A 14,645-nucleotide genomic window follows, 5' to 3' on the forward strand; every position below is an offset into this window, starting at 1 on the left:
TCTTGTTTCTAAAGTTCCACAAAAAGTACATCGTGGTAGCTAACCCAGCCCTTTTAGCTATTGCCTGAAGACCAGTGCCCTTAGACTCCTTATGAAGCCATTTAAAGGCGGCTTTGATTGTTGACATGGATCTTCTAAACCCAAGCCAACCTCTCACATGATCCCATACTACAACTGAGATCCTATATTTGAAAAACAGGTGGTATAGTGTTTCCAAATCATCACAACAAAGACAACACAAAAAGGTCCCTTCCCTGCACACAAAGCTTGTCGTTAGTAAGAAGTTTTCCTTTTGCCCCAAGCCAAAGGATAAAGGAGTGTTTAGGGTAACATCCATTCTTCTAAATAAGAGTGTGCCAAGGGGCATTGCAACCCTTTTCCCTCCAGTAATGGTAGACATTTGAACAGTTAAATTGGTCTCCCAGAGTCCACTGCCCCATTTGGGCTTTTGTTGCCCTTTGATCCTCACATTTCTCAAGCATCAAATTCTTAATTTCAACAATTTTCTTAAGTAGAGGGGAGTCATCATGCTTAGATGAAACTTCCCAAATACTGCAGCCCCTCAAATACACCTGGTTTACCCATTTGGACCACAATGAATCACTTTTGTGTTGAATGTTCCATAGTGTTTTGGTGAGAAGGGCAATGCTCCACACTTTTAGATCAAACACACCTAAGCCTCCTTCCTTCTTAGGCTGCACACACCTCTTTCCAGGCTACATGAGGTCTTTTCCTACCCCACAAAGGAAAGATCTACAAAGTTTAACAACATGGTTCAATACTGAAAAGGGGATGGTGAAAATAACTAACCAAAAACAGTCCACTCCTTGTACCATAGAGTTTATCAGTTCTAATTTTCCTGCATATGAAAGTGAGTGACTTGACCATGAATCAATAAGCTTAGCAATTTTATTAATCATGAAAGAATAGTGCATAACATCAGCCGTGTGGAAGCTAAAGGAATTCCTAGGTGTCTGAAAGGGAATAGGAAACTAGTTAGACTTCTAATAGACTCAAGCTTTGAGTCACCAATACCTGCTGTAAAAAGGTTAGACTTAGGGAGATTAGCATTCACCCCATTTCACCTTAATTGCACTCCAAGGAATTCTTTAAGCTCTTCCTTTTACATATATTTTATCCTCCATCAATATTAATTTGTATATTAATTTAAGCAATGAAGAAGGTTCCTGGAGAAAGGCTCCTGAAAGTCACAAAGAGGTTTCTAATTTTTTTAATTATCATCTAATTACAAGTCATTGCCATAATTTGTGAACAAAAAAATTAAGATACCATCTTTGATGTGGATATTTCAACATTCATAAAGTTGGGATAAAATTAAAATATCAACTAAACTTCACCCTACCCTACTAAATGCCTCTTAGTCTTAGATGATGACTTGAAACCTCCCTATAAATTTACTAAATTATTGTTTATGTAATTATTTTGGATATACGTAAAGAACCGGAAAAGTTTTCATCAAAAGATGCATGTAGTAAGTAAAACCAAACAGAATCATATTACCACGTGGCGAGAACTCGAGCACCATGGTAAGATCACGTGGAGAGACTGAGAAATTTTTATCTCGTAAATACACAAGACCGTCAGTGAAAATACTAAAATACCCCCAACATGTAAAACTTCTCCCCAACTTATCTCCATCGGCGCCGCGAACTTTAATTATTAAATAAACATCACAGGTCCTGCAGTCATTGATTCACCTTCTCTCTTTTTCTCTCTCGCAGCAATGGCGAGGCGATCTTCATCTCACTGGTTCGCACGCATCTCCTTTCTAATCTTCCCAAGAGGAGGCGACTCCCTCTGGTACCTTATCGCCCTCTGCTCCATCCTCTCCCTCTTCCTCCACCATCTCTCTCGTTCCTCCGCCGTCGCCGCCTCCGACTTTGAAGGCTTCGACACCGACGATGCCTATGTAGACGAAGACGGCGACGACGGCTTCGACCGCGTCCCGCTTCGAACCTCCCCGACCCCTAGCCTCACTCACTTCGAAACCGAGACTGATCACGGTCCGCCTTCCGATCCGAACCCCTCCGATTCTCAGCATTCGCCTCCAGATCTCCCAACGAAACCGTCAACCACAGCTTTCGATTACTGGGACGAGGATGAATTCGAGGGCCTTCCTGTGGAAACACCCCCGGGAACCCCCGAATCCACCGAAAATGCGACGTTCGTCGACTCGGATGTACATTTGGAATCGAAGGGGAAAGCTGAGAAACCGAAGAACTTTCCGGGATCTTATACGTTGGAGATTGTTTGTGTGAGCTTCTTAATTATGTTTATTATCAATTTTTTCACGGGAAAGAAAGAGAATGAGAATATTGCGTTGGCGTGGGCTGCGAAATTTGCGACAAAAGATTCAATTTTCGAGAAGAATTTTAGTTTTTTGGGGGTTGGCAAGGAAGAGGACTCGCCGTTGTTATTGAAAGAAGGTCAAAATGTGTTCAAGTTTTATGCAAGCGGGCGGAGGTATTGTCAGGGTTTGTTGGCGACTATGGAGCTAAAGAGCCGTCATGATTTGATATCTAGAATGTTCAACATGGTGGTGCCGTGTAGGGATGAGATTAGTTTCGAGGTGTATATGAATGATGATGCCATGGACCACGTGATTTTTGTTCTGGCAAAGAAGAAGTTGGCCAAGGGGATGCAGAAAGAGGTAAGGGATCTACAGAGGTTTGCAGGACTGGTTTCGCCACCTAGTTCTAGGAAATGGATTGTGGATGATTTGGCGGTCATTTCAGAGTCCAAGGAGGTTGCTGTTGATTTGATTACAGAGACAGTGCTTGATCAGGTAAAATATGGATTGAATTGATTTGTTTGAATAATCATGTCTTATTTATCTTGTTGGCTTATGTAATTGTTTGCATACTTCAGTTTTGTTTTTTTTTTTTTCTTAATAAGAAATGAAGATATCATTAATGGGTAAAGAGTTTACAAGAGGGAGAATGAGATATCTCTCAAGACAAATTGAGACACTCCAAAACTAAACAAATAAAATACCCAAGAAAAGAGAGACTATCTAGTCAACGTGTTCTCAAATCTCTTTGAAACTCCTGGAAGCTTGCAAAGTCCATAACCGACACACCACGGTGAGACCAAGCACTTAATTTTTCCCAAACCAGCAACTGACTTAGGGGCTGTTTGGTATTACTGTCAAAAATTAGAAAAACAAAAATAAAAAAAACCAAAAATAGAAATTAAAAATTAGAAACTAGCAACCTGGTTAACATTTATAAAATTAATATAAATTAAAAAATGCTCATTTTCATCTTTAAATCAAAATTTTATAAAAATATGATTAAAATAATAAAATTACAAATAATACATATTAAAAAATTACTATAATAAAAATAAAATTTATTATAATTATTTTATTTAATTGTTCTACTTTCAAAATTTACTTTACAATAAAAATTTTATTGGACATGACAATTGATAAATAGTAAAATTATTTTGAAACTAGATTTATTATTATTTTTAAATTTATCTATATTTTTATTTTAATTATATTTAAGTTTATATGATCATTTAATTTTGATTTTAATTTACAAGTTTATAAAATGAATAATTTAATCCAAAAAATCATTTTTGGATAGTAAAATTTTTAGCAAACAGGTTGCCAAAACAACTAAAAACCATAAAATTTGATTTTTAATTTTTTTGATAAATAGCTAAAAATGGCAACAGAAACAGAAAACTGACAAAAAAAAAAAAAAAAACAAACGCATTTTTATAATCTATTTTTTTATTGTGGAGAAATAGAAACATAAAACAGAAACAACAACGATACCAAATTTAGTTTTCCTCCAAAAAATAATTGAGTATTACGTTCCATCCATAAACCCCATAATACCACAAAAAAACCACAATTCCATAAAGTTGCCCTATACTTCCTTCTACCAAAGCCTGTGAAAGATATTTCTAAAAAATCTTCCACCAAAGGAAGACAAACCCGTCTTTCTCCCGTAACACCAAAAAGCATATTCCATGTATTCCAAGCAATTTCACATTGCAAAAAAAAGTGAGAACCTGTCCCAGAGTTCTTGTAATGGAGCACAAATACATCGGGAGGGAGATCTTTCATAGTTCTCCTAATTTGCGACAAGTTATTAGTATTTGTCTTATTAGGCACAACCAACCAAATGAAAGCCTTTATTTTAAGGGGAACCTAGCCTTCCAAATAGTTGAGTAGAGAGGGAAAGAAGAGTTGGAACAAATCAAAATTCAAAAAAAGATTTGCAAGAAAACACTCTTGATTGGTCCAAAGACCAAGAACGAACGTCTCTCTTTGAAGAAAGAGGAAAACAAACAAGGCAAGAAAAGGAGGATAAGACATCCTCCAAATTAGAAGAGGCTCAGAAAGAAAAAAAAAAGCATACCAAAGCTTTCAAATTGTGCTTTAGTGTTAGTTCATTGCATTTCTTAGAAAGCCTACTGAGATGCCCACAAAGAAGAAAGAAGTATGGTTTTATTCCAAAGCAAGCTCAAAGACTAAATCTCCGACCTAACACATCAAATCACAGTTAAAAAAACACATCTCCACAAAATTCTTGCTTCCTTTTCTCTCAAAAGCTTCAGAAAGAAGCAAGTAAAAGATGCTCTAAAGATTCTCGGCATATCCACCATTATCGAAACACACAAAAAAAATGTCCATTACTCCAAGTGACATATCAATGCACAAAATATGTGAAGGAGATTCATTGCTATTTCGGAGCATCAAACAAATATTTGGAGATAAAGCATTGTAGGGCCTTCTAATTTGCTACGGATTGTTAGCGTTACCTTTATTAAGGACTACCAACCAAACAAAAGGGCTTTGAAGAAATCATAGTTTTCCAATATGATCTGTGAAAGATGAGATTGAATCATGGTATTAAATAACGGCCGTTACGTAACGGAAAATCATCTCTCCGATACCGTTACAGCCTGCATTAGCGGTGGGCAGAAAATTCATGTGCGTAACAGCCGTTACAGAACCGTAACGGCCCATAACGGCCGTTACACTAACGTTACGACCGGTAACGTCCGTTACGACACATTACAGCCGACAGCCCCTTACACTACTGCGTACCTTCCTTATCTCCTCAAATCTGCTCCATTTTGTGTGTTTCTCTCCATCATCTAGCTTAGATCTCCTCATTTGAAGCCTCCAAAGAAACGAAAGAAGCTTCGAAGTTTCGATTTGTTGTGCTGTTCCCTCTTTCACTCTTTGTCTCTTTCGTACAGCTTCAATCTATTGATCTGAAGCTTCAAAATCCCCAAAATCAGCTTCGATTTTTGCCTTGAAGATGTTCTTCGCAGTTCGCAGCCATCGCAGGTCAGCTGACTGGCAGTTCGTCTTGAAGGTGTTCAATTTTTCCCTTGAAGGTGTTTCGATTTTTCCCTCTTCGTCAGTTCGTCTCCTTTGTCCAGTGTAAGAACCCAAAAATCAGCTTCCAATCTTTGATTTGTCGCTTGAAGGAGCTGTGCTCTGCAGGTCGCCTCCATTCGCAGGTTCGCAGTCACAGCTCCAAAAATAAGTTTTGAAGCCTTCGATTCCCCCAAATTTTGGGGGCTTGCAGGTTGCAGCTCTCTCGCAGCTTCGGTGGGGGGAGTGGGTATGTTTCTTCAGTTTTTCTACTTCATTGGTTAATGTAATTGTAAATTACCAATTTATTCTAAATTAATAGTTTAGTTTATTTTATAATTTCAGTTTATATTTATTATTTAATTAGTATGCAAATTTATAAATGATTATATAAGTAGAATTTATTAATTAAAATAAAAAAATTAGTATAAAATTATTAAAACATAAAATTTATAAAGTTAGTTAGAGAGTTAGAGTATAGATTTAGTAAAAAATTATTAATTAATATTCTACATAATAATTTTTTTAAATACCTTGACTATTAATAATTTAATATTAGATCTAAAATTTATAATAAATCCTAATTTCTACACAATTAGTCAAGTCTCAAGTGACTCAAGTACACTACCATTTAAATAATTAAATTGTAAGATTTACAATTCCATATTTATTTTTTTAAATTGTAAATTGTAATATAAATTATTGTATTGTAATATAAATTATTGGGTCTATTGACTCATTTTAAGTAACTTTGTCTTTAATCAATTGATTCTTCATTTTAATTACATTTCTACATCTTTTTTACCCATTAAACTAATGCAAACTTTAAAAAAATATGCCTTTTTTTGTAAGCAGCGCACTAAAATTAATATAAAAATCATAGTGCCTATTAAAAAGCATTTGTAGGTTGAATGAAGGTTGTCAAAATTCATTAAAAATCATGCATTAATGGATTTCATGCTTATTTTTCGATTTTGGCATGGCTGTGCATGTGTGAAAAAAATTCACAGCCGTTACGCCTGCTTCCCGTTACGTAACACCCGCGTCTCCTGCGTCCCGCGACACCCGCGACCGTTATGAGACATTACCCGCTACCGCGATTTCGAACCATGGATTGAATAATATGAAAATAGAAAGATTTTCAAGAATAAATACTAGAACTATTTGTAGTCCACATCCCATTATCATCTCCAGAGAAGGGTTGAAAACAGTTTAAAGCCATAAGAAGCAAAATGAGCTCATTTGTCTCTATTATCAAGATCCGGGAAGAAATGAAATTTTCAAGAGAAACTCTTGCGCTTCAACAACCAAGAAGTTCACGGAGCATTATGAAGATTGTAGAGATGATGTAGATGAGGAAAAGATACAAACGGAACAATGTTTGTCCAAAGGTCCTCTCAAAGCCGAATGTGAAAGCCATTTCCTTTGCATTTGATCACAAGAAAGAACAAATTAAGAATCTTAAGAGTTGAATTTCCAAGGGCTTCCATAGCCATATGTAATAATATCTCCTAACTTAGCAATCCACACATATTCCAAAAGGACAACCTTAATCTTAAATCACTCTTTTGAGATTAATACTCAATCAACCTTAAGTCAAGATTGTGGGCTTGTGCTTTTAAACTGTATTGGTCATTGTAGTCCTGAGAAATCTAGGAACATTAAATTGATTTAGTACACCACTTGGGGCCTCCAAAATGTGCAAAATTTTGGAATTCGGTAGCGGATAGAGTGGCCAAGAGGCTTTGATTGTTGGAAGCGTGCACTTTTTACCTTATCTAGGCCTGTTTATCTAGTATCCCGTTATATTACTTGTTTGTTTTTAGGATTCTTGTAGGAATTTCTAATAAGATTGAGAAAATTATGAGAGACTTCTTGTGGTCTTGTGTCAGATCATTTAGTTGGGTGGGAAGAGGTTTGTAGGTCTAAATCAGAGGTAGGGGCTGGGTCTTGGAAATTTGGTGTCTAAAAACATCGCCCTCTTAGCTAAATGGTTATGCTGTTTCACCCTATAAGATTATTCCCTTTGGCATAGGGTTGTTAGAAGTATGGGTGGGATACCAACGTTAGATTGTGATGTTCATTGGAGAGCCCACAGAGATTTATTTCTTAGATTTATCCCTTATTTACTCCTCACATTAAATTTGTGGCGGGGAGGGGTTCTCAGATTGGCTTTTGGAAAGATCCGTGGTTGGGGAATGATGTTCTAGCCATATCTTTTCCTCGTCTCTTTCATTTGAGCTCAAGAAACAATAGTATGATTTCTTTCTTTGTGGTTGATTCGGGTAGCCCTCTAGTTTCTTGGTATTTTCATTGAGAAGATCTCTAAATGATAGAGGGAGCTGACCAAACTTTCTTCTTTGTTGTCATCATTGGACAATTGTCATCTTTCTTTTGCTAAGAATACTTGGTTTTGGGCTTTGGATCATTTAGGGGTTTACTCTTGTAAATCATTTTTTGAGTTTTTGACCCGTTCAAATTCTTGTTTTCCCCTATATTTTATTTGGAAGGAAAAAGCTCCCCCCAAAAAGTAGGGCTTTCATTTGGCTGATTGTGCTTGATGAAGTCAATACTAATAACTTGTTGCAGATTAGGTGACCTTTGAAGGCCTTATCTCCAGATGTTTGCGTGCTGTTATTTTAATTCTGAAACAGCACCACATCTATTTTTACTCTGATTATGCTTGGAGAATCTGGAATAAATTATTTGGTGTGTTGGGAGAAACTTGGGTTTGCCCTGCATCAGTGGATGGAATGTTTGTTTACTTATTTTGAGGGCTTTGGAAGAAGGAAGGAGAGGGCTGCACTTTGTAATGCGGCATTTTTGCTATGTTGTGGGGATTATAGCTGGAACTGGAATGTAATGCACGAATATTTTCAGGCAGAAATTGAATTGGCAGCTGGTCTGGGAGAAGATTCAATACCTAGCCTCTTTTTGGTGTGTTAGCTTCGGGTGCTTCAAGGGAGTCAGCCTTCTGGAGGCTCAGTGAGAATGGAGGAATCTTTTGCTCAGATTTTTTTTTTTTCCAATTTTTTATTTGTTTAATTAGTTTATTTTTTCTGGATTTTTCCAGATTTTTGACGGAAGAAGTCTTTTCTCCTTTTTGTAAATTATTCTCTTGTCAATGAATTCTCTTCTTATGTTAAAAAAAATAAAAACGAAAATTTTAAAAGGATCTGGTAAGTCTGAGCTGAGGAATTATTTTGATGGTGTGTGTGTGTGTGATGGTGGGAATGAATTTCATAAGTAGTTAGGGTATGAATTGGATTTCTTAAAAGATGTGGGTGGGTATTGAGCAGCATGCATCACTGAGTAGAGGTGAAGGAATTTACCAACTTCCGTTTCTGTTTTGAAGTTTCTTTTTCTTTTTTTTTAATCATTAGAAATAAAGTTCATTAGAAGGTACGTGGAAAAGGGTGTCAAAAAAGTCAAGAACAGTGTGGTAGTCTATCATGTACAATCACAATCCACTGCCAAATAGTAATAGTTGTAGTCCATCTGCCTTCAATCAAGTTTAGCAGTGTCGTCCTTTGAAGGCTCATCTATTTTCTTCCCACCTCACAATCCAAAAAATGGTTGAGGGGAATATGAGCAAAAAGTGTCTTTATTTCTTTACTTGACCAAAAGCCTTTTCAAGCCCTGATTTCTCTCTTCGCGGTCACTGCAGTAACCCTCTGCTGCCTGGACTGTGCAGTTGTCGAATCCAAGAACACAGTGAAAGAATATGATCATTTGACTCAGCACCTTCCTTGCACAAATAGCATTTGTTAACCAGGGGTAGCCCCTTTTTTGGTTGTTTATTTTGAAGATTTTACCAAGGGCTGCCTCCCAAGCAATAAAAAGCAAACTTTGTGGGGGTGGGGGGCTGGATAGAGGTCTTCCAAATTGTTAGATTACCACTTAAAAGTTTAAGCTGTTAGGTTGTGGGCCAACAATGTATTTCAAGCTTTAACACTCCTCTGCACGTGCAGCCAACAATACGTGGGGAGATAAACACACGATAGAAAACATGTATTACAGGGAGCACAATAATTTTTTACCACACAATAAACATGGTTAGCAAGACTAGAATGCCTAGGCCTCCTGGTAACCAGCTTTGGTACCATGTTAGAATACTTATTTACTTAAAAGCGTAAGCTTTTAGGTAAAGTGTTAATCCAACATGGGCGAGCTTTTAGGTAAAGTGTTAATCCAACATGGACCCAACCATGTTATATCAAGCCTATTGAATCTTGGGCCCAACATGTAAGCACTTATCATTTACTTAATTTTTTCAATGTGGGACAAACTCACAAGTAGAATTCTTCAACAATCTCCCTCGCACTTGTGAGTTTCAATCACTCCCCTTTCAACGGAAGTCATTCTTGATCACCTAGTGTCATGCAACCAACTAGGAGCCATTATTCAACCATGAGTGGGGAGCACGAAACCATAAGAGTCCATACATGCCTTGAATTACATTCCATGTGCCTCCAAATCAATCCTACCTTCAACGTATGACCCGATTCGAATCCATCTGCCAGGCCTAGATGATCCTTATTGGCTTTGGTCACACTTGGTCCTCCAACTGTTAGCACGTCAGGAGAATTAGCTTTATATATTGACTTTATGATGTTGTTCACCCAGAGTTAGAAGCCATTGGCTTTGATAGCACTTGTTAGAATCGGGAAGTCTTTGCACACGTTTGATATACATGAGTGAGCACCAGCTTGAGCCAAAAACTTAAACTATTAGGTTGTGGGGCAACAATATGTACCAAGCGTCAACATTCCCTAAGATGCAGCCTGACAGCATGTGGAGAAGAGAAACACATGATAGATAACACTCATTACGGGGAAATACAACAATTTTTTTAAACACAACAAAATAAATGTTGGCAACGAGACTAGAACCTAGGACTTCCTGGTAACCAGCTTTGATATCATGTTAGATTGCCACTTAACCTAAAAGCTTGAGTTGTTAGAGTGTTGGCCAACAATGTATATCAAGCTTTAACACAAATAACCTTCTAGGGGAACTTTCTGCTAGTTACTGCTGGGTATACGTGTTTCCTGTAGTAGGAGCTGACTCTAAAGCTGCTGCTATTGCCTAGGGTTCACTTTGGCTTATTAGGTATGTCTTGGAAACAAATTGTGTGAAGCTGCGAAAGAAATCAATGAAGTTCTCAATCTCCAAATCAGGGGCATTCCTCACTCACTAGATGTCTTAGGTGATCCAGTTGGCTGAAAGTTGGAGGTGGCTGCTTATGAGTGCATCTTTGTGGCGGGCCAAGCTAAAAAATAGTAGAGGAAACCTTGTGCCAAGAGGAGAGGAGCCGCACGAAATCTCATGCCAAAAGAAAATGTTTTCCTCATTTCCCATGACATATTTGATAAAGGAGAAAGAAAATCTTCCCAATCCTTTTGAGTTTATTTCCAAACTCCCACACCTTATGGTTCTCTAACATCTTTGTGAAGTCCAGAGGTTATGGTTAGTTCCTTATTTTGGAACAATGGTCTCCAAAAATGATCATGTTTGTTCATGTTCTTCAGAGGCCATTTCTCAAGGAGGGCTTTGTTGAAGGTAGAGCTGGATTTGAGCCCTAATCCCCATTTGCATTGGTTGCTTGACATCCCCTCAGTTGAGAAGATGGAGTTCAAACTCCTCTTGATGTTTCCCCAAAGATATTTTTTCTGAATATCCTCCAATCTTTTGGCTATAAAGGAAGGAACGGGGAAGAGGGACGCAGACTAGTAGGTTTGAGAGGGTTATCTTGATGAGCATAAGCATGGTTTAAATAGCAGTAGCGGATGGCGTAGCCTAACAATAACGGTTGTAGTGGGAAGCGAGACTAGCAGATGTTACATAATGTGTAGTGGGTGTTGCAGCTATGAATTTTTTTAAGCACACACAATCTTTTGTATCTTGGTTTATTTGCATGTGTTTAGGCTCATAACCCATCTTAAATAGTGTCTTGGTGCATTTTGGATCATTTAGTTCAACTTGCTAATCTTGTTTAGTAATGAAAACAAGTTCGACATTTGTTTAAATTGCTATTGATATAAATATTATACATCTTTCATTTTTCTTTTTGATAATAAAAGAAGGTATATTAGATAAAAAAAAATTACAACGAAAGAGGACAAGAAGTACACTCCAAAAATAAAATAAAATAAAATAAAATGAAGATATAAAAATAAAAAATAAAAAATAAAAGAAAAATTAACAATTAAACAAGGAACCCCCTCTCAATCCTTTTCCTTTGAAGTTCACCAAACTCTTCAAGGTAGCTAACTCTTTTTGACCCTTTTTAGCTCTGTTTTTACACCCATCAAGACGCATTTCATTTCCCATAGGATCACCAACCTTTAAATCCAATTTATCCATGAGATCTTGAACTTCAAAACCCTTTTTTGAAATCTCCTCCACTAGTGTTGGTAAAATACCATCCTTGCACTACAACTCATTAACCAAAGAGTCTTTGTAGAAATCTCGAGTATTTTCAAATATCTTGGAGTAATTTAGGGAAGTATATATTGTATATTATTGATTGAGATTTGTTTAGGAGATTATTTCTATATTTAGATATTCCGATTGTATTATAAATATTGTAAATTGGTCTGTACAAATGTATTCAAGAAATACAGACATTTCATTCTGTTTTCATGGTATCAGAGCTAAGAGATTAAACCTAGCTATCAATGGCGGAAATCGCCAGCCAAAGTAGAGGTTCAATGACCTCTGCATCTCACGAGGTCCTCCAATAGAGTTCCACAAGGTTCGAGAACTCCATGGATCCTTCTTCATCACCAAGGCCCTCGTTGCCTTCTACCAGACGCCACCATAACGGCCGAGACAAACGCCGTTACTCGTCGGGATCAGACGACTATTCCAACCGCAGCCGTAGCTATAGTCCCATCAATGGCTATAGAGCCCATCACCAGGATTCAGATCACCGCCGTCGTCGTTCGGACTCCTACGACCTTCTAGATTTCAAAACAAGCCCTAGAAGGTTCAGCGATGGCACCCATCGCAGGAACAAGAGCTGTGCGTATCTCGATCACAATTTTAGGGGTAGGCATGGCGACTATTTGGAGTCAGACGAGGAGTTGAAGGGTCTGAGCTTCAAGGAGTATTGGAGACTCAAGCGCTAGAAGCTCAGGAAGATGTTGGAGAGGTGTATTTGGAGCTTTATGCCGAGCCCTCTAAGGAACAAGAACGAGGAGGAGACAAAACTGGAAAAAGAGGAAATTGAAAAAGAAGAGGAAAGATTGGAGCAAGACCTTGACTTTTTTGGTTCCGACAGAGAGATTGGGATTGATGAGAAAATGTTCAGGCAGTTGGCAGACCAGACCTCATTTAGTTATTACAGAGTTTCGTCTTCTACAAATACTTCTTTGGGTTCTTTAGCCCAAAGAGGTAATTTTTTACAAGCCTTGAATATAATCTCTAAATCCAAAACTCCTTGGATTATTGATTCTTGTGCTTTTGACCACATGATCGATGCTTATCATCTTTTCTCATCATATTCATCTTGTGCTGAAAATTTGAAAGTTAAAATTGCAGATGAATCACCCTTGTCTGTCGCAAGCAAAGTGAATATCCAACTCTTTGACTCCATCACACTAGAGTCCGTTCTTTATGTTCCTAATTTATCCTGCAACTTACTATCCATTAGCCAGTTAACTAAAAACTTCAATTGTTCTGCTAAATATTTTCCCCCTCATTGTGTTTTTCAGGACCTATCATTAGGGAAGACGATTGACAGTGCTAAGGAGTATGAGGGACTCTACTACTTTGAGGAGGCTAATGTGAGTGAACATTGTAAAACTACTATTTGTGATTTTGCATCTATTTCTAGTGATAGTGAAATTCTGTTATGGCATTCTAGGATGGGTCATCCCAATTTTCAATATCTAAGACGTTTATTTCCTTCCATTTTTTCAAATAAAACGTCTTCTGAATTTCAGTGTGAGATTTGTGAACTTGCAAAACACCAGCATATTTCCTTTCCAAAATCCACATACAAACCATCCAAACCCTTTATTATGATTCACAGTGATTTATGGGGGCCCTCACGCTCTCTTAATCGCACTCGCATGAGATGGTTTGTTACTTTTATTGATGACCATACTTGTATTTGTTGGGTTTACTTGTTGAAAGATAAAACTGAAGTCCGTTCTATTTTCCCCAGTTTCCAATCCATGATTCAAACACAATTCCAAACTCACATTTAAATTTTACATACTGATAATGGTACGAAATATTTTAATGATATCTTGGGACATTATCTTCAAGAAAATGGAATTGTTCATTAAAGTTCTTGTGTGGATACCCCTCAACAAAATGGGTTTGCTGAACGTAAAAATAGGCATATTCTTGAAGTAGCTCGGACATTGATGTTCACTACAAATATGAAAAAATATTTTTGGGGTGATGCCATTTTAACAGCTACACATCTCATTATTCGAATGCCTAGTTGAGTTCTTTCTTTTGCCACTCCTCTCCAGAAACTCAGGAATGGTTTCCCAACACTCGGCTTCACTCCAATCTCTCTTTGAAAATCTTTGGATGTATTGCATTTGTTCATGTTCATGCTCACAATCTGGATAAATTGGAACCTCGTGCCATTAAGTGCGTTTTTATTGGTTACTCTGCTACTCAGAAAGGCTACAAATGTTATGATGCTGTCACAAAAGAATTGTTTGTCAGCCTTGATGTCACGTTCTTTGATACCACTCTTTACTTCCTAAAGCCCTCTCTTCAAGGGGAGAAATGGAGTGAAGATCAGTTCTTTGATTTCTCTGTTGATGAATTTGTGCCATACACCGAGTCTACCATTGCATCATTTCCTGAGTCTACCATTGCATTATGCTGACCTGTCATGTACAAAAGATCACTTAACCTCGGGGGGGAGATGCAGAAAAACAAAACACTAAGAAATACTTGTTTACTCAAGAAAGCCAAACACAAAGAAAAGGGAGAATCTCATACTTGAGGCACCAAGAGAGTTGGAACCGGTGATAGTTCCGAGCAACCATGAGTCCACGCCCAATCCCGACCAGGTAATAACCCTTCTGATAAGCCTGTACGTGATGACATCAATTTACCCATTGCAGTTTGAAAACAAACCCATGTACTCAATATCCCTGGTCTAAATACATGTCTTATAAAAATCTGTCTACAAAATATAATGCTTTTACTTCTAACCTTGACAGGATAAAAATTCCAAAGAATATCCAGGAAGCCTTGGAGATTCCTAAATGGAGGGAAGTTGACATGGAGGAAATGTGGGCTCTGGAAA

General features: G+C 37.5%; 1 protein-coding gene across 1 annotated transcript in view; it reads left to right on the forward strand.

The window, feature by feature from the left end:
- The first annotated feature begins 1,663 nt into the window (after positions 1-1,663).
- The window catches only part of LOC131163798 (uncharacterized protein At5g49945-like), a 39,600-nt gene continuing 26,618 nt past the window's right edge, over positions 1,664-14,645 (forward strand). The window contains exon 1 of the mRNA XM_058120553.1: positions 1,664-2,806. Coding sequence (XP_057976536.1) covers positions 1,745-2,806 — 1,062 coding nt within the window. The 5' untranslated portion in view covers positions 1,664-1,744. The remainder of the gene's footprint in view (positions 2,807-14,645) is intronic.

The sequence above is a fragment of the Malania oleifera genome, chromosome 9 (assembly GCF_029873635.1).
Source record: "Malania oleifera isolate guangnan ecotype guangnan chromosome 9, ASM2987363v1, whole genome shotgun sequence".
Lineage (NCBI taxonomy): Eukaryota > Viridiplantae > Streptophyta > Magnoliopsida > Santalales > Ximeniaceae > Malania > Malania oleifera.